This window comes from Aphidius gifuensis, linkage group LG4, assembly GCF_014905175.1.
Source record: "Aphidius gifuensis isolate YNYX2018 linkage group LG4, ASM1490517v1, whole genome shotgun sequence".
Taxonomy (NCBI): domain Eukaryota; kingdom Metazoa; phylum Arthropoda; class Insecta; order Hymenoptera; family Braconidae; genus Aphidius; species Aphidius gifuensis.
The window spans coordinates 3,176,651-3,198,460 of NC_057791.1; the positions used below are offsets into that span (position 1 = coordinate 3,176,651).

The following is a 21,810-nucleotide window of genomic DNA, read 5'->3' on the forward strand; positions in this document are numbered from 1 at the left end:
TTTTTATACAGGAAATTTGAAAAAATTTGATCAGTAGTATCAGGCTAATACCATTTTCGAGCCACAATTGTTCTCCAACAGTATTTCCGATTCTCGCGTATTTCACACTGGGACTCATGGTTCTATATAATAAGACCATTGAGTTTGTAACCCTCCATTTCATTCTATGCTATTCAGTTTCCTGTTTTAAATTCACCTCTTCTATTTAAACACTGCCACCCTTTCTCATTTTACTCTATACATATATATATATCTGACACTTTTTAAATTCAAATGTGCGTGACCTCAATGTGCGCGCGCGAAAGACCATCCACATATCGCGCTTATTCGCATGTTCAATTGTCTCGGTTTTGTTTATTCATTTTTTTTTTTTTTATTAATACTTTTTCTATCCCCTATTCTCTATACACCTAACTACCCCTTTTTTTTTTTCTATGGTATCTCTTTATTTTTTACTCTTTTTTGTTTCATACTCTCTCTCTCTCTCTCTCATTTTTACTCTCTATCAATCTATATATATATGACTCTCTTTGCTTGGAGCTTCTCTGTCAGTCTGTCTCGTTTTTTTTTTTTTTTTTTTTCTCATGATGTTGGTTTATGTATGTATGAATATATACTGTGCGTCGCTCACTTCTCTGTGTGGTAGGTCGGGTGATTTTGTATTAAGCCACCGTGTAGATACGCCGTGTCTGCTCTCTCCAACCAACCAACGAACCAACCAACCAACCCACCCACCCATCTATATCTAACCTACCTACATATAACCACCTACCCTCCCACACAAGGGAATAAAATATCATGAAAATGCGCATGCTCTTACAAACAGGATTCTTCCCAGTCAGGGTAAATCTGCCTCCGGGTCAAGACGTGGTGTTGCGGTGTTCTTCAACACTTATTATTCTACATGTTGCAAATATTATTATTTTTTTAAATTTATTAAAATTATTCATTTATTACTTAATTTATATTTAAAAAATTATAATATTTGGTAAACAAAAAAAAAATAGTAAAATAACAATAAACTGTGTGCAGTTATATTAATAAAATTAAAAAAAAAAAAGTTATTTATATTTTTAAAATGTGAAATAAATCAAACATTTATAATATTTTTTTTTTATAATATTTGAGATAAATAAAAATTTAAACAAGTGAGCTAACAAAAAAATTGAATATATTTTAAACAAGTTGTAAAATATAAATTTATTTTTAATAAATAATGTGCAAGTTATTTGGGTGTAGTTAAATTTAGTGTTACAACAAGTATGGTATACTGAATAAATAAAAATAAATATACAAGTGAATGGGTATCATTAAGAATTGAAATTAAACAGCTTCCACTTGGCAAGTGATAAAAATAAACGTTTGTGGTTTTGTTTTTTATAAATTTATTTATTTTTTTTTTTTCCAGAATATGTTTTGTAAAAAGTTTTTTTGTGGTTTTTCATTAAATTTTTATTTTATTTATCATTTGGGATTTATCTCGTTAGTGTGAATGTAAATTTATATATATATATAAAATATAAAAAGGTTTTAACTATAAAAAATAATTAACGAAAAAAAAAAAAAATAATAATAAAAGTTGGTGAAATAATTGAGACCAGCCGGACGATAGGATAGTCAAAGTTGGCTAATAATTGTCAAGTTTTTCAACGATTTTTGTGTATACTAACATGAAAATTATGAAATTTATTTAAAAAAAAATTTAATTGTGCGTAGTTATGTGTTTGTGAATTAATTATTCATATTTTTTTTTTTTTTTTTATTATTATGTTGATATCGGAAAAGGTGAAAATTTAAGTGAAATTTAATGGAGTTGCATCATTGACGTGGGCACCACTACTATTACTACCCTTGTCGTCATCACTGCAACTCCTGAAAACAGCCTCAAGCTGTATTTTGTAAATTATTCAAAGACGGATATCACGCTTCGATGCTTTCACATTGGTAACGATCAAGGGTGGCGCCAATTCTCAAGAGACCACACGTCTCATTGATCACATAAGAGTGTTACAAATCAACATTGTTTATTTATTTTAATATAAAAATAAATAAATAATATTTAAACACTTTTTTTGTTTTTAATAATCACGCATTATAATTAACTTGAAAAAAAAAAAAAATATTTTAAATAAATTAAAAAATGGTGATTCAATTAATTTTCGAGTGTTTAAAAAAAAAAAAAATACATGTGTCTAGTGTGCCACAACAGTTACTGTGATTTTTAATAAAATTATAAATTTTTTTTTTTTTCATTATTATTATTATTAAAATAAAAGTGTGTTGTTATAAAGACGGAAAATTAATTTTTTATAAAAGAGAATGTGAAACACTTCATTAACCACGTTGGATTATAAATAGAGAAGAAAATTTTTTTTTTTTTTAAATAAATAAATAAAAAGTCTAACGATCGTTTAATAAAACAGCACGGAAATGGCTCTAAGATGGCAAGCAAGGCTGTCAATTGCCGCTATACTCTTTATGTGCACCGAAGGTAATTTTTCTTTATTTTTTTCCAACATCAAATTAATATATTTTAAAAAAAAAAATCAAATTTATTTTAGTATAATTAAATTACCGTCATTTAGATTTTTATCTTGCTTTTTTTTTTTTATATTTTATAAAATTTTCTGGGATAAGCATTGAAAGAAAAAAAAATAAATAACTTTTAAAAAATCTAGTTCTAATGCAAGGTAATTTGATTATTTTATTTATTTTTTTTTCTTTATATTGGATAAGGTCAAAAGTTTTTCATCTAGATACCTGAAAACTTTAAGGTATATCGAAAAGACTCTTAGATCGAGTGCCACAATCAAGTGTTTTATTTATTTTTTTTTGAAAGTATATTTTTTGATTTTAAAAAACTTTATTTTATCACGTTGAAAATGGTGTTTACACACCTACTGATTGTATATTATGATTTTTAAGCTTTATTATAATTAACAAAGTTTACCGAATGATTCACATAGATATATAGAGAAAATGTAAATTCAATGAATATGTGGTACGCTGAACTCACAAAGTTATTGCCTCATTTACATTTGATAATAGCAAGTTGCATATTTTTAAAACTGTATAAACTATTTTTCAAATGAAAAATACGTGAATATTTAATCATAATAAAAATAGGAGGGTTTATATTCAATATTAAAATAAAAAAAGAAGAAAAAATAAATAAATAATAATTGAGATTATAGACTATGATAAATTCTTGCGTTAAAAATACAGAGAAAATGAAAATAAAAAATCAATCTTCATATAGCGTGAGTGTGATGACGTTAACTGTATATTTTAAAATTTTTATGAAGTAAAAATAACTTTTTTTTTAAACAAAAAAAAAGTTCAATAGCATATTAAATAATTAAAAAAGAATCGTTATTTTAAAATTTAAAAATAATTCAATATTATTTTATTATTCACGGTGAAATAATGAATTTTCTATTTTTAAATATAAAACTCATTTATAGGGGATAATTTTTAAAACAATTTAGCTTTATTTTCTATTTTTTAAATTTATTTACATAAACTCAACAAGACGTGGAAAAGTAGGAAATTTTATTTTCGTTTAAAATTAAGTGATAGCTGAATTTTTTTAATAAAAGATTATTCGATTTTACTGTTGGTCATTAAAAAAAAAAATATAAAACGTCATTCCTTCGTTGGATATTTTCAAAAGAATGCATTTACTTCGATCAAATGTTGCAAAAAATGAAAAAAATTTACCACCGAAATTCTTGAGAAATTACTTTCGCTTTAGTTTCTCCAGGTTTATAAAAATTGGAAAAAAACGTTTGAAGATTTTTTTATTTTTTTTTCTACGTTGCCTTTTCCTCTTCCTCTCTCTCTCTCTCTTTTCCGACTTTCCATCTATTTATTCTACATTGTTAAAAAACTTGAAAGAATTGAGAAATACTTGTGGCCAAATAACGAGAAGCTTTGCTGCATGGAACAAAGATTTTTTTTTCTTTTTTGCCTGAGATTTAACTACCAAAGAATAAAGTAAAACAACTTGCAAAAAAAAGAACCATCGAAATTTTTAATTATTGTAAATGAAGATAAAAATAAACAAAGTAAATCATTACAACAAAACAAGAAGATAAATAAATAAAAATTCTATTGAATTGTGAAGTTTGTGTTGAAAGGAAAAAAAAAAACCTTGAAGATTGAATTTCCAATAAAATAAATAAAAGCAAATTAAATAAAAATAATAATTTTTATGCTTGAAGAATCAACATTAATTTCCAGGTGAAAAATAAAATCGTCAAGGTATAGACTGAGTGCATCGTGTTTTTAATTGCAACTACCAAATTGGAGTATACACCCTCGACCTGTTTATGAGTTTATATACATCGAGCGATATATTCACAGCAAGACCATATTAAATGAAAAAACAAAACTTTACTACTTGTTTTGAATACATAAAATACACAGCTCGAAAGACATTTCAAAAAAAAATAAAAAATTTCATGAAAAAATAAAAAAATATAAATAAAATCCATCAGAGAATACTGAATTAATAAAACATCTAAAAATTCTACAGCATTGAAGTTTTATATATATATATTTTTTTTTTCATTCTATAAAAAATCATGTAATTTATATATACATATATTTTTATAGAATGATAAATGACTGCAAATAATAACCCTATTATTTACAATGTTGACAAATAAAATTGGGCTTAATTATCAAATAATAAACAGTGACCTATTTTAAAATTCAAAAGCAGTGCAGTACTTATCGCTATCTTTTATCCAACGATTTTTTTTAAATTAAATTTTATTTTTTTTTAAATTTTTTTATCACTAAAATCTGTAAAAGAGTATCAAATAACAACTCTGTATATTTTTTTTTATGCTAACAAGTTGGTGGTGTATAGAAATTTTTTTTATAATTTAACCCTCGGATTGTTTTAAATAATATATTTTTTACGAGATTTATCAAAAACCTTAAACATTGAACTCATTATATATTCATCATCATTAATTCTTAATTTTTTTTAAATTACCCTAAGCTATTTTTTTTCCTTCTATTATTATATATTTTTTTCTCGTTTCATGTTTTTTTTTTTATTCTTTTGAAAACTGGGTGTGAAAACTTTTGTAGGAAATCCCAGCTCGATCTAAATATTCAAATCCTCTTGAGGTAACGAGTCGTAGCGTTGGTTGTAAGAGGTGAACCAGATCGTGTATGTCCAAGGGACTTATCTCTCTTTGAAACCATATCAAAAAACACTACAATTTTTAACCGAAAAATACGAATAAAAATTTAAACTAACTGAATTCAATTCACAATGGTCTTCATGATGCTTAAGACTTTTTATTTTAATTTACCTTTTTCTTTAGTTTAAATACAAAATAAATGAATCAATAAAAAAAGGATAAACGAGCTTTTTTAATAATAAATAAAATGATAAAACCTAATCAATCATTACTATTAAACTATTTTTAGAAAAGCAAAATTAAATTATTTAGAAATGATTAAAAAAAAAAAAATGTCATACTGCACGGTTTCCCAAGGGTCATCAAGAGAGAAATTATCGTGTATGACGAGAGCGTTGACATAGAATTTGACACAAAGTGAAACACGAACCGACTACAAGAGTAACACTACAATAACCAATTACGTGACCACGTCACGTCTATCCCATTAACCACCTCAAAAAGAAAAAAATTTATATTCCCAAAAAACCAACAAACCAATAATTAAAATAAAACAAAAAATATCAAAACAAAAATAAAACTGTTATAATGGTTAAAAAAAAAAAAACAATGAAACAAAAGGTTGAAATAAAAGATACTTTGTAAAAGTGAATTGTGGAAAATAAAAAAAAAAATATGGATAAATATAAATCAATATAATATTGAGTGTTGAATTGAAAATTTGTATATATAATATATGCATAGTGTTTAATGCAGAACAGGTATTGTCAGGTGTTTTTGACATAACGACAACGTACTGTTAACGATTCTAATGTTAATTTACGTTCAGTGGTAACACAAATTACTCGAGTGGCCAAATCGTACCAGAGTAAGCTTCTGCAATTAAGCTTTCTGCAATCGATATACGTTCAAATAGTAACAATCTACGTACAGGGGGAAATGAAGAGAGAGATCGGGGTTATACATCACAATTCATTGTAAATACACATTGATGTAACGGAACAAAACACACACTATTCAATCATTTAAATTGTTTTTTTTTAATTTTAAAATCTATTCAATCAATCGATTTGTATAATTATTCAAGCATTATTGGGTTAAATATTTCGATGATTTATTTATTTTCTACGTTATATTTTATATCAGCATAGAATAGTTTGTTTTTTTTTTTTCTTTTCTCATCAAACATTCAATCAAATAGAAAAAAAATAATTAAATAATTGCTACAAGTATTTATGAATAAAATATATGTGATATGGAAATATTGAAAATGTCAGTGATGATAGTTTAAAATTAGCAAATTCATCAATTTCCACTTATAAATTTAAATTTCCATCGTTCAAACACTCGGTCATGAATCATGATAATACCCAACTACAATCAACACTAGAGTTGAACGATTTTCAAATTTTGAAATCAAGAGATTTATCCTTGTGTTTAATGAAAATTATTATCATTATTATTATTATGCTAATTACAAGCAGTGCAATCAGTTTTTTATTTTTTTTATTTTTACTGAAAGCTTTGGAAAAATTTAAATAATTTTTACAATCTCTTCTGTCAAAAGAAAAATTGTATATAGAATTTTGAAATAATTATGAATGATATATCTACGTCAAAATATACCTCATTATTTCTAATTCATGTTTTCAACATTTGCTGTTATTGTAACATTTTTATTTTTCTTTATTTTTAATATGTTTCAATCTCATCCGAAAGGATAACGTATTCTCGTTATCGTTTTTTTTACGTTATTATTATTATAAATTTTTTTTTTTATGATTTCTATCTACCTATCTATTTATCTTTCCGTTTTTTTTTTTTTTTTTTGTTACCGGATAAATTGCTTCGAGTGTATCATTCGAGGCCAGACTTTATCTATCTTTGTTACTCTCGAAGGTATCGTGAAACTCGACCTCGTTGGATCAGCGCTTTTCTCGACTGTAACTCTTGCGACTAATGAGAATTCTACCTTCTCGTCAAGTACTAAGCTTGTCAACTTCTACCATGTCAAAAAAAAAAAAAAAAAATATTTAAAAAAAAAAAAATCATATGTCAAGTTATGTTCGGAAACAATGCAAACAAAAAAAAACAATTATCAAAAAAAATATAAAAAAATTAAATTTTATTCCAAGTTTTAATAAACCTAGACCACTTGTTTTGATTGTAGAGCCCTCAATAAAATTAGTGAGGCCTTTTTTTTTTTAATTTCTTTTTTTTTAGAGCATTTATGTAAATGTTTATATAATTTGTTATTTTTTAAATTTAAAATTTCAGACACATTGAGCCTTGGTGATGACAAGCTTGATCGACATTCAAATCAAATGAAACCGAGACAACAAATGATAGATCATACAACTGGCTACAAAACGAAACTCGATGCAACATTTGATGATAAACAACCGACAAATGTCACCGCCATGGTTGGAAAAACAGCCTACTTAACATGTCGAGTACGAAATCTCGGCAATAAAACGGTATGTCATATGTAATTTATTGTTTATAAAAATTAAAAAAATTATAAATCATCAAAAACATGTTGCTTTTGTTGTTGAAGAATTAAAAATAATTATGTCTATAATAATATTAAATATGAATACATACATGCGAAATTCATGGTGTTAAGTTAATCAAGGTGCGAGGTTACTGTCATCAGGAAAATTCAATTTTGTCCGGATAATCTCTCGTTTCTCAAATGCTAGTTCATGCAAATTTATTCAATGCTGTTGCTGACCGTTGACACAACTATATAGTCAACCTGTAAACAGAGTAATATTATTATTTCAACTACCAATTAATTTTATGATATATTTTATTATTAATTGTTCACGTTTGTATGCATAAATTAAAAACGTTATTAAATTCAAATAATTAAAATCAATATTAATGTCAATGTATATATGAAATTTTTAACAAGGGCAATATAAATAACTACATACATGATTATTTGAGTAAATTATTCCATTATTGTCTATCACACATTGTCAACAATGACAAGCCAGTAATTGACACACATAGATATATTATAAAATATTTCAAAAATAAATTTAATCTTTAATTTGACATGTTCAAGATACCATCAGTTGTTAGACTGTTTAAAATCTTTGTTTTTTTTTTTAACTTATAAACTAAATCTTTCGTGTTTTATAGATTGAAAATAAAAAAGTTGAAAAAGATAAGTAGAATGAAAAAAAAAAGAAAACAAAAAACTTAAAATGAAGAAGAGAAAAAAAAAAAATTACAGTGTAATATCTGTCATTTATCATTCAAGCATGTAACTGCTGTCATCTTGTGCGATTAGAGAGGAAAACTCTTACCACAGTATAGGAACATGAAGCACCAGCATGTGCGGTTATCAATTTCCACTTTCTGCCAAAGTACATACATCATCATAATGTCCAACAAGCGTATTTCTCATTCAATCCCCGGATCTGCGCATTGTTGGATGTAATTATCCCAGAAAATTGTTTGAAAATTTCATCTTATCTGAGAACAGAAAGAAAGAAAAAAACACACACACTCAATTAATTAAATAAATACAAAAAGAAAAAAAAAATATATATCTGTATGATTTATTTCACGAAACTTTGACTAATGTGTTTAGATGTTTTTCGTGTAACAAATATAGTTATGAAGACATTTCGGATCTTTAGTAAAATAACACCATGATTATCCTAGACAACAAAAGTTTGGTAGAGAAACCACCGTAGTAATTTTAGTCTTACAACCCGTATTATTAATTAAATTCTTAAATCATAACTATTCGTTTTTAATATACGAAGCGAAAAATAAATCTAATAATTTGATTAATCATGCAATTTAAAAAATAGCAAAGAAAAATAATGTAAAATAAATAATAAATGAATGAAAAAAAAAAAAATTAAAATAATAATAGACTTAAAATATTACGAGGTCGTTTAAGGTATTACCTATATGAACATTTGAAATATATCAATGCATACCGAGTGACTCTTGGGGTCGAATATCGACGAGTCGCATAACGGTACAAAACCCCTCTAGGATTCTCAAGCATTTTCCACATTGAGGACGTGCGTCAAAGTGCGAGGTGCATTTCTCACTTTAGCAATCCATTAATATTCCATGGCATTCGGTATTGCCTGGAAAAGCCGCAATCGGATTTTAAATGAAGAATGAAAAGTATTTTAAAAGATCGATTGACTTAATATATAGTTTATAATTTTACATAACAATAAATAAATAATACATAAATTTATTTATATTTTCGCATTTCAAGTAAATAAATATTAATATATATGAATAATATTAAAAAGTAAATTTATATTAAAATTTTTTTCTATTATTATTAAAATGTCATATTATATATTCAATAAATATCAATGTGGTATTAGTGTATATAATGACGATGGCATCAATAGCCCGTCATCAAACATTCTCTTCATTTGCAATATCCTCATAATACCTTGTCGTGATTCTATAGACGAGAAATACCAATTCAATGAACTAAGAGACTTGGTACTGACAATTAATATCTCTATTTTGTCTATGTACTATGTATATAAGTAAAAAATAATTTGAAATAAAAATTAATTAAAATTTCATAGTAATGAAAAATGATTGTTGAATTATATCCTTTGTAGGTTTTATTCAATATTCATTAATATCATTGAATATGACTTTAATTGATTTTTTATTTGAATTCATATCATAGTGGATTTGTGGAATTTTATCAAAATGTGCTATAGTATTGAGCTTTATATTTTTCGGTGATTAAATCATTTAAAAATATTAATTTGGAGTGTAACACTGTCATTGAGATATTTAATATCACGAGAATGATAGCATACTTTAATTAAATATTTTTAATAATTTATTGTATGAATAAAATAAAAAAATATTATTTAAATTGTTATTAATTTTCTTTTCTATTTGTTTTTTATAATTTTAGGTTTCTTGGGTACGCCTGAGGGATATTCACATTCTCACAACTGGAGCTTACACATACACAAGTGATCAGCGGTTTCAAGCTTTGCATAGACAAAATACTGGTCAAAATAGTGAATGGTCTGAATGGACACTTTGTATAAAATGGGCACAAGAACGTGATCAGGGAATATATGATTGTCAAATATCAACAATACCACTGAAATCACATCAATTTTATTTAAGTGTTGTTGGTTAGTAATTTTGTTTTTAAATATTTTTTATATGTATATGTATATGATGCATCAAAAGTAAAATAATAAAATAATAAAAAACTTTTAATGTTATTTGTTATTTATTTTGTTTTTTTAGTACCAACAGCGTCAATACTTGGCGGTCCAGAATTATATGTTGGTGCTGGAAGTACGATAAATTTAACGTGTTCAATACAATTTAGCTCGGAGCCACCGTCCTACATATTCTGGTATTATCAGGACGACACACTAAGCTATGATAGTTCTAGAGGCGGTATATCAGTGATAACTGAAAAGGGTACAGATGTGACAACTTCGTGGCTTCTCATACAGTCAGCTCAGCCATCTGACTCTGGAGAATACAGTTGTAAGCCGAGTAATGCCAACACTGCATCAATTCGAGTTCACGTTGTGAACGGTGAGTTTTTTTTATTTATATTATTATTATATTTGTTGTTGTTATCACTATTATTATTATTTTCATATTTATTTATATACAAACGTACTCATACATCGACCTACTGACTAATTCTAAAAGAATTTTTTTTTTTTTTTTCATATGTATTGATAAAAAAAAAAAAAGAAAATTCCATTTGAAAATGAAAATGTTTTTTTTTTTCATTCCATTGAACCTATTTAAATTATTTTTTAGTCCAAGAATTTACGTTATTTTGAAAAAAAAAAAAAAAACATATTTTTTGAATAACATAACATTCAAAGTACGACATGAATTCAATGTAATATTTTTTTATTTTCGTTAAAAAAAAAAGATAAAATAAAATGAATGTACACGATACATTACGAGTATTGAAATAGTCGTTGATGATTATTAAATATTTTTGATAAATTGAATAGTTTTTAAATTTTATTTTTGTCATTTTTGAGTTGAGAATTTTACCAAGTGTACTTACACAAAAAAAAAAAAGCTATAATCCACGTCCAGTTGGAGAAAAAATAAAATGAAAAAAGTTGGTTTATGGTACGTATATGATGTGTCTTATAAATGAAGTGAAGATAAAAAATATATATACTAAAAGATCATCGTGTGGAAAAAAAACGAAAGAAAAAGATGATATAAAAATAAAAAATATAGAATAAGAGTATAAAGTACCATGGCATTACGAATTTACGAGGAAGAAGAACTTGAAAGTACAGTGAGGATAGGTTTGTAATTCTCCAGGTAGTTGTAGATATGTCATGGACATAACGGAAATTGCATTTCGATTCGTTTTATGAAGGCCCATACAGTGAGACGACGACCATACAAGGTGCAAGATATATCCAAGGTTTTTTTTACAATGAAAAGAATGAACACCCGTTCAATAGACGCGTGTGCTATATGACAATATAAGCCATGCACGAACAAGTAGGATTTTTAAAATTTTCTTTTATTTTTTTTTTGTATATATAAAATAGGTGTATGATCCGATTCATAGAAAAATGTTCAATATATATTACCGGAGGGCATCTTTCATCATACTTGAATGATGATGACAATCGAAAAAATAAAATAAAATTGGAAATGAAATTTTTTTTATTATTATTTTCCGTATCATGCATCTCTAATAAATTTTTTTTTTTATTTTTATTTTTATTATAAACAAATAAATGAAAAACTTTGAGATATTATTCATCTTTTTGTTATGCTGTCTCAAAATGTATACATGCACATACGAATATGTAAATTTTTTATTTACCTTTATATTTTTATTTTATCCCTCAGGCGAACGACCTGAAGCAATGCAGACTGGAACTGCTGGACCGATACTATCGTCAAGTTGTTTGCTGGTGTCACTCATCATTTTGTACATATCTTCGGTGTAAACTTTTTACTCATCTATAACATGAGATACATGAATGTGAAAATAAAATAAATAAAATAAATAAAACACTGAAAGAATATTTATAATAAAAAAAAAAAAGTATATTATTAGAAAATAAAATAAAATAAAGAGAGAAAAAGAGAGAGAGAGAATTCATGAATGATAATGTTTAGATAAAAATTATTGGTCGTTGATGTTTGATACCATTGATTGTGATCAAGTATATTAATGAAATAAATATACAGATAAGAATAAAAAATGAAAACAATGAAAATGAAAAAAAAAATAGGATAGGAAGTATCGAGGATATCCGCTTACTGTCCATCTAGATATCTAGACTTGATGAAGAACAAGAAGAAAACCAAGAAGAATCAGTGTGGCGCCACCGCAAAGACTCGTTTAATCGATCCAAATAAGCCAACGGCATATCACCTCTTTGCCATGAAAGAATAAAATAAAATAAACCAAGTAACAACGGAAACCAAGCATAATAAAAAAAAAATCAACTAAAAAAGTTGGTGAAAGAAAAACATGATGATAAATATATGTATTTTTGAAGAAAAAGAAATTGAAAGTGAGTAAAAGAAACATGGAAAATTTCGAAAGAGGCAAAATGGATACAAGAAGAAGGTTTTCCATTAATCCTGATAACCCCAACAGCCATGACTGAAGGGTTGAACCCTTCGTGAATTGGTAAAATAAATATTATCCAACAAAAAACGTGTGTTCTTAGTGCAAAAAAGAAGAAAAAAAAAACACCAAACCAGTTTAAGTTACGTGGGGACATGACAACTCGATTATACCATACGAATGAATCATATATCTGATCCGATTAGTAATTTTACCAGAAAGAAAAAAAAAAAAAAACGTGTCAGCATCTCTTATTTCGTGTGATATAATTGAGCCTTGTCAAACTTTTTTTTCTCATTTTATCCAATACAATAATAATACCAATAATACAGCTATACTTTTGGTATAAATAATAATTTATTATTTATTTTATATACTATTCATGAAATTTAAATATTTTATTGTTACTATATTTTCATTAGTCAAGCCCCAAAGCCACATCATCATTTAAAAAAATTTAAAATGCCATATATCTATAAATTATAAAAAAAAATTGAAAAAAAAAAATTGACAATGTTAAATTTACGGGGGTGCGGTTATTGGATCGAATTGAAAATTATTTGAAACGAAAATAGGGGCAGTTTGTGAGTGTACAAATTTTAAGTGAGATAGAAATATTTATCTATATACATAAATAATAAATTATGACATGACATATAAACGTATATAATAACTTTATATAACATGTTCAATTTATTTTGGGATATGATGATGACCTATCAAGCGTGATAAACTCGTTAATCAGTATAAAAAAAAATCAGGAAAATAAAAAATAAAATAATAAAAAAAAAAATTAAAGAAAATAAAAACAAAGCAAAGAGATGAAGTTTTTTTTTTGAAAATAGATGGTTATAAAGTTGATGGAATTTATCCATTAGGTGGATTCATCAAGCTTGTATTATTTGTGATGATAATGTTGATGATGATGATCATGATGATGATGGAATGAAGAAGACAAGCTTTTGGATTATACACAGTATAGTAAAAGTGTTATATTCATGTTCGTATAGATACACAGACATGATACACCTTACGTATTTGTATGTTGTGAAATATATATATATGAAACAAGCATATGTATAGGTTGTAATGCACTTACCGTACATGTTGTGCCTCAAATGATGACCAACGCATCTCACCATCAAATAAACATCTGTATGTATTAACTTGACAGTATCTAGATACAGATAATAAGCAGATTGTAACATTAGCCACAACATCAAAGGCAACATTATCAACAATATCTATAGACACACGTCTTTGCATTATCCTTGATGCTTCATAATCCTATTGTCACACTCCTTTTGAACAATGAAAACGACATATACTGTGCACAATGTCTTGCAATTAATTGCTATCTCATTTGTTGATTATAATTAACAAAATGAACCATCTAAAACATAAAAAATAAAAAACTATATTAATACATGTTAAACATGAAATAATATATAATTTATTATAAAACAGAGAATAATGAATTTTAAACATATAAATAAATAATAAATAAATAAATAAATAAACAGTTATAAATAATAAAAAAAAAAAGAGTGTGTGAGTTATTGTAATAATAAATATAATTATGTTGTGACTATCTCTTTATCTGCCTGTAAATTAAACGACATAAAAAATTTAAAATAATAATAATTGTCATTTAAAATTTTGTAAATATATAACTGTATTATGTGACGAGTAGAGATTTTTTTTTTTATCATTATCATTTTATTTTCAAAGAATTTTTTTTGTAATAAAAACGAGGCAATCAATAAGCTCAATGAGCCATGGGCAGTGGCGAGAGGGAAGCATAGAAAAATTGAGGAAATAAAAATAAAAAAAATGGAAATAAAAAAAAAAAAAAAAACAGTAACATGAATGTCACTGTTTGAAATCAGCCACTCAGTTACTCACGATATTTGTAGCTGGGTGGAAAATAAAAAATATCATATGCCACGATAAATATTCTCGGAAAACATTCACTTGATGTTTGACGATATATCTTGTATTTATCTGCACGCACATTATACTCAATATAGTAAAAATGACGTGACAATATATTTAAAAAAAATACAACATATTTTCATATAGAAGAATTTTTTTTTTTTTGTAAAATTAACTTTGAATGTTGATAAAAATAAATATGTGAAAGAAAAAAAAAAAAAACTAAATAGTACAGTATGAAATTTTAAAAGAAAAGTTGTTAATTAAATTTGACAGGTTTGATCAACTTTTAAAAATATTTTGGATATTTAATTTGACGACACGATCACTCAACATTGACTCGTAAAAAATTTTATACTGAAATAAAAAATCAGTAGTCCAATCATAACATGGATAATTTTTTATGTATACTATTTCTTCCAATATACACTTGTACTTTTATTTCTACTATTTTTATGATTATCCCTTTTTTTTTTTTATTCATACTAGACGAGTTGGATTTTGTTTTATTTCTAAAATGATGACTTTTATTTTAAATGGCATTTCATGATAGATTTGTATAATATAAAACTTTAAAACGACTGTAAAAATAATACTGCTCACAAAAAATTTATTTAAGAAAATAAATTAGCAAGTTGTTGACCTTTTTTTTCAGAGATCAAAGAAAAGTAAATGTTTATTTAATAATTCAAAAAGTACACATGCTCTCTGCCCGTGTTGCTTATTGAGCAATTATTTTTGATCGTTTATTCGACATAATGTTACGTCTAATGAATATTGTACTACTTTCAACGAACAATGTCCTGCATTTTACGACGTCATATAAAAAAAAAAAAAAACGACAAGCTACAAAATTGATGAGAAAATTAAAGAATCAACTATATGTAACTTGAAAAAGAACAATGAATGATTAAAATAGATATAAAATGAACATTGAATTTACTTTTTTATGTTTTAATTGGAAAATCGCTTCAATTAAAAAAATTTAAAAACAAAAAAAAAAATGAAATTAATTGGTTCGTCGAAAAATGAAATAAAAAAAATTGTCAAGCGCAGGAAAAAAAAAAAATTTACAGTGATATCGTTAGGCTAGATAGGTATCATATTGTACATATTACGACATAACGATGTTTACTAAATAAAATGAAAAATAAAAAAAAAAAAAACAATAACAACAATAAAAGTGTTAAAATTAATTTAAAAAATAATATTCAAAGAGATGCAATTAAAACCATAATGATAATAAATATTTTTTTGTTTTATTTTTTTAATTAATAAGAGGAGAAAGAAAGAGCGACAAAGTGAAGAACAAAAAAAAAATAAAAGAGATTGACACTTGGCTTGGCCATTGAATAGCTTGAGAAGATCAATAAAATCTCAAAGAGCTTTGTATCTGCTCAACAGTGAAAAAGAATGACTAAGAAGGCTTCTGCAAAAGATCCTGAAAAATCCAACATCGTCTAACACTCGACAGTCATATAAACCTACAAAAGTATTCCTAACAAATTTTATGTTTATTTTATTTATGTGTGGAATTTATTTTCACTTGTCTTTTATATCAAAGCATTGTACCTTTTTTTTTTTGCTAAACTGAATATCCAATAAATAGTTTTTTATTTTTATATTTTTTTTTATTTAACTTTATGATTTTTCAAAATGCTTCGAGTTTTATAATTCATTTTATTTTGTTACTAATTGTTGGAAAATAATTTCAAACAATTAATTAAATATATAAGCTTCGAAATTTTGAGAAATAAAAAAATAAACTTTAGCAGGTATATAAAGAAAAAGTATTAATTTTTTAAAACTTAATTTTTTTTCTTAAAAACAAACATCAGCCAAAGAGATTGAAAAACACGTTTTCTAGAGCTCGCGTGGCTGGCAAACATTTAATAACGACATTTGGCATTTGTCCAAATGAAAGCTAACCAACCGCGAACGGGTCTTCATGACTCGGTTCAAGTTTAAACTCACTGTGGACTCCCTCACTTGCGCGAAAAGTAAGAATTTAATTGCCAACTGGGATCTAGATATAAATGCCACCATAGATATATTACATTCAAACCATGAAAATACTGTAATATATTTTATCTCTCATTCCGCTATATCAAATTTCAACAAATATTTTTTTTTTTTTATTTTCCTCACAAAATGTACTTTTTCATTTTTAACAAAAAAAATAATTCAATTTTATTAATATTCATTGTTTTAAAACAAAATTGTTAATATACTATTTTTTCTTTTTTTCTATTTTTTAAACATATTTTTGCTATTTCAACGTGACATTTTTAATTTAATTTACTAAAAAATGCTTTTATAAATTTAAATAGTTTAAAAAATAAATAAATTACTCAATTGATTCTTATCTACAAAGAAAAATAATAATAATTTATTTTTTTATTAAAAATATTTATTATTTATCAACGTATATTAAATTTACGATATTGAAAGTTATTTTTTGTGTATTCTAGAAAATAACGCGGATATTAAAATTTTTTCATGATTGATTTTTTTTTTTTTCTTTATATTCAAACGAAAATAATAATAATATGCATTTATTATTGATTTATATTTATTATAGGTTTATTTTAAATAAAAATTTTAAAAATGAGAAAATTTTGTAAAAATACAAGTACATGAACTTCAAAATGCATAGAAATATTTATATCATCCACATGAGATTAAAAAAAATGTTATAAAAAAATTGAAAGAACAAAAACCAAAATAGAGAAATAAAAATAGTATAAAATAAATGGATAAAAACAATGATATAGAAATACAGTCAAGAAAATCAAAAAAAAAAAAAAAGGGGAAAACAAAAAAAAAATCTAGTTGGAAAGATGCCCGAAGAAACAACGACCACCACCCCATCACTGTATAAAGAGAAAATGGTACCTTATAACTGGCAAAGAAGAAAAGTAACAAAAGGTAAGTGGTATGCGATACTTTGCGCATACCTAAAAAATACAAATACAACTATTGTTTTACTTGTTCGTTTAAAAAGTATATACCTTCATCTTCTAGTTCTTCTATATCTATTTATTTTTTTCTTGTTTCTCAAGAAAAGGATATAGTAACTACCTTTCTCTCTTGTATCTTATTTTCTTGATTCTTCTATATATATTTACCGCGTTTTCAACATTTACTTTTTCTTTTTTTACTTCTCGTTTACCTTGTACCAAGGTAGAATCCTAATTTCTCTTTACCCATTTGTACAATAAGATACTCTTGAGACACACACAAGAGAACAGAAATCCGTGGTAATCAAGGAACATCTCCTACAGGGAATTTCAAATTAATTTTTGTTTCAATGTTTATATATATTAACTATATGCTTGTTTTTGAGGACACTACTATTCATAATACAAAATAAATAGTCAAACACTAATACATATCATTGTAACAATATATTTACATATACAAATGAAATAAATTTTGCACAAATGAAACATTGAATTTTCGGAAAATTAGCCAAGCATAAAGCATAATAATTGTGATTAATTACGAGCAATTGACACGGTGAAAATTAGTTTTGCAGCATGCATCAGTGAAATTATATATATATAAATTTACACTTGAATATCATTATCATCATTGAAAACAACTAGCATTATTTTGAACATATAATGCTATTATTATTTTACTATTTAAGGGTTTTATTTAATTTTTAAAATATTTTTTGTCTTGATAGTTAAGAGATGGTTTTATTGTTAAATGAGATTTCAAATAAAACCACATTCAGTTATATCATTGGGAGGTTCCTCGAACCATTAACGATACAAGTGATGTGGTATAGAATTTTGTGGTTAAATATAAATTGTGTTTTCAAAGATCACAGATGTAGAAAACAGGGTTAAAAAAAAAATGTATATAAAAAAAAATTACATGTATTACAACTGTTTATCTGAATGTTAATATTATTTTCTTTTTTTTTTTTTTTTTTTTTTAGACTAATAACTATTATTTGATATACATAGAAAATAGAAAGTGTTATAGAAAATCCCTGGAAAACTCAATTATTTTTGTGGATAACCCAGTGATACTTGAGTCACGATGAGTTTGCAATTCCAAGTGGTCACTGTGAAAATAGCACGTGTGAAGAAAATGTATAAATACATACATACACATATGTATTATATATTTAATGTGGTTGCTATAGTTGTAGTGGAAAGGAGAGAATAAGAGGTATCCACTGTTATATGTATTGTATAAAAAAAATACATATAAATAAAAAAAAAAGAAAAACACAATATAGATGGACGACGTTTTATAGCTTTAGCTAGATGGTCCAGAACGTGGTGAAGAAATAAAGAAGAATACGAGTAAAACGTGGATAGTAGAAAAAAAAAAAAAAAAAGACTAGAAGCATTATCCATTAAACCCCTTCTTGTAACACATCAGAGTGTTGGTCACTACGACTTTATGTACTCTATCTCTCTCCTTCAATTTTTTTTTTATTTTTTTTTATTTTGTTAAACTACATGCTTGTTCACGTATATTCTATCATTAACTATTCGTTGAAGAAATAAAAAAAACAGTAATAATAATAACAAAGAAAAATACAGTAAAAATCATGGAATAAAAAAATTTAAAAAAAAAAAAAAACTAAGTACCATGAAAATAATAAAAAAATAAATGGGATTTTTTTTTATTTTCAGTATATTGAGAAATGGAAAAAAATAAAATACAGAGTTGTATTGTTTAGATATTTGATTAAAAAAAAAAAAACGATAAACATGTAAGCCACTTATACCTGTTTATATTTTATTTAATTATCGATTTTTAAAGTAGTTATTTTTTCTTGTTTTGCTATGTTTTACCTTTGAACTTAGTGATTTATTTTTTCCATTTATTTGACAAATAATAGTAATCATGTATAGACTGAATAAATGAAAAGAAAAAAAATAACTACTTTGTATCATTTATTGTCTTTATTTTTTTTGTATTATTTTTTTATTTCTCAGGTTGCAACATGACATATCAACCTTTTAACTTTTGTATTTACGAGTATACATTTGCAACCTGCCTTATTCTTCTGCCTAGTTGTTTCTAGCAGCTTTAATTTATGAATTTAATACCAACACTCGTTGCATAGACTTTTCTAATAGTCACTTTGGCACTACCACATCTCATTTCTCTAGACTCTTTTATTTTTCGACTCACTGTTTGCTAAACTAACAACATTTTCGTTTGTTTTTATCTTTTTTTTTTTTTACCAAATTTATATTCCATTTTTTATTGCCATCTCAAAAAAAATTTTCAATGAAAAAAATATAAAAATAAAATATAATTCACATCTATAGCTATTTCATTTACATATATATATATATTTTTTTTTTTTAAATTTTCGTTTACAATCATAAATAAAGTTTTATCGTTTTTCGTGTGAGTTAAAAATGTTTATGAGTGAGTTTGACAGGCCAGTTTTTTTTTTTTTTTTTTTTTATTATTTCAAGTTTCATTGTAAAAAGTTTGCGAAAAAAATTTTTATGATCGGATTCACACTCTCAAAATTTCACATGTTTAGAAGGGTCACCGCAGGCGTAAGATATATAGGTATAATATACACGTAAATTGTAAACGCATATGTATTTTTATATATAAAAAAAAAATGATTGTCTATGTGAACAAATAAAGCGTTGCTTGGATATTTTATGAGTCTTTGGGGTCACATCTTTGGGCATTTGGAACCCGTGAGAATTTTACGTTGGTTAAAAAGAGGAAGTATAAAATAAAATAAAGAAAATTTTCTTTTGCCTCTTGTTATCAGTTAGATATTCTTTAACATATCTATTCGATCCTATGTATCTTTTCGTTTAGCCATTTGAAATCACCTCGGGGGATTGGAATGGGTAAAACCCTTATACGACATAGTCAGCATGTCAAGAAAGATTAAGCTTCACATATATAAAATACACATTTTCAGGCAAATGGATAATGTATATTTGTAATGCTTGAAATATGTACATTAAGCTGAATGTACTTGTATTTTTGTTTTTTAAATTCTTTCATTATTATTTGTACAATTTGAATTTATGGTCAGATGAGTTGTATCATTATAAATGTTTAACTATGACAACGACAAGTTTTAGTTTCCTATCTATTTCTCTGTATTTATATGCACCCTTAAACCCTATGCTTGGTCATTCGGATTAAACTTCATACAACTTTTGGACTGTAAAATTTAGAGTTGGAGTTTCACTGGTTTACTCGCACTACCAATATCAATACTAACACAAACTAAAAGTTACATGTGAAAATCACAAATTTGTCAAGTGCAACTGAGATTGGTAAAATGATGAAACAGTGTGTATACTTCTTTTACTTATTCCATCAAAAATAAAACAAAAAACTATACTGTTTATCTTTATATACATAAATTTAAAATAGAATAACTAATTATTTTTTTAATTATATAAATTATAATATGTAATATCCATAAAAATAAATATAAAAAAAAAAAAGACAAAACATTTCACATGGGATAAAAATATAATAAAACTCTCATCGATTTTGTAACAAAAGAGGGTAAAAAAAAATCGAAAATAGATAGAACAAAAAGTAAACGACTTTATTGACATGGGAAAAATGTTGTGATAGTTCACGAGGGAATTTCAATTTGATCTTAATCTCCTTTCATATGGATAGAGGGATACACAATAGAATACATAGTCCAATCAGTATGGGTCATTACAAGAGTAAGTGACAATGAATATTGACAAGTTATAACACACGTGTGTCTGGGTCATATATGTACAATGTCCAAATGTCATTCAAGGCCTATAAATTTTGATGTGCAATTATAATAATCTAGCTTTCATATACGTGTATTGATTTTGTTGATCAAGTAACGTGGGTTTTTTTTTGAGAATACATACAAAAGTAAAACAAAATTAATATTATAATAATAATAATAAAAAGTAACAATGTTTGTTAATATAATGAAGTCAAGTTACTGGAGTACACAAAAGTGAACGAGATGAATTCAGTGTTTGAGATCAACGAGGTGGATACACGCCTCAGGTGGTATATATTTAAGCTTTTCTATGTGTAAACAGTGTATACATACACACAGTTTGTTAGAGTGAGCAAAGCACAAATTGCAGA

The 21,810-nt window shown here is 25.5% G+C and overlaps 1 protein-coding gene and 1 long non-coding RNA gene across 3 annotated transcripts in view; one reads left to right on the forward strand and one right to left on the reverse strand.

The window, feature by feature from the left end:
* LOC122854538 overlaps positions 1-21,810 on the reverse strand; it is a 50,987-nt gene that overhangs the window by 314 nt on the left and 28,863 nt on the right. Inside the window, exons 5-8 of one of the 2 annotated variants that reach the window (XR_006373976.1) lie at positions 13,868-14,161; positions 12,013-12,152; positions 8,477-8,645; positions 7,764-7,917 (exon numbers count right to left, since the gene is read on the reverse strand). This is a non-coding gene — a long non-coding RNA (uncharacterized LOC122854538). Of the gene's footprint in view, positions 1-7,763; positions 7,918-8,401; positions 8,646-12,012; positions 12,153-13,867; positions 14,162-21,810 lie in introns of both variants that reach the window. The other variant, XR_006373975.1, reaches the window with a different exon arrangement.
* On the forward strand, positions 865-12,927 carry LOC122854530 (zwei Ig domain protein zig-8-like). Its single transcript, XM_044155276.1, has 5 exons — positions 865-2,491; positions 7,437-7,636; positions 10,087-10,315; positions 10,434-10,733; positions 12,039-12,927. The coding sequence occupies exons 1-5, from the start codon at positions 2,431-2,433 to the stop codon at positions 12,137-12,139; spliced, it is 891 nt and encodes a 296-aa protein (XP_044011211.1). The 5' UTR covers positions 865-2,430; the 3' UTR covers positions 12,140-12,927.

Bases quoted from the DNA above. Each gene is read 5' to 3' on its own strand.
- LOC122854530 (XM_044155276.1), top strand. From the start codon at position 2,431: ATGGCTCTAAGATGGCAAGCAAGGCTGTCAATTGCCGCTATACTCTTT. The intron at 2,492-7,436 runs GTAATTTTTCTT...TTAAAATTTCAG, and splicing joins ACTCTTTATGTGCACCGAAG to ACACATTGAGCCTTGGTGAT. The intron at 7,637-10,086 runs GTATGTCATATG...TTATAATTTTAG, and splicing joins GAAATCTCGGCAATAAAACG to GTTTCTTGGGTACGCCTGAG.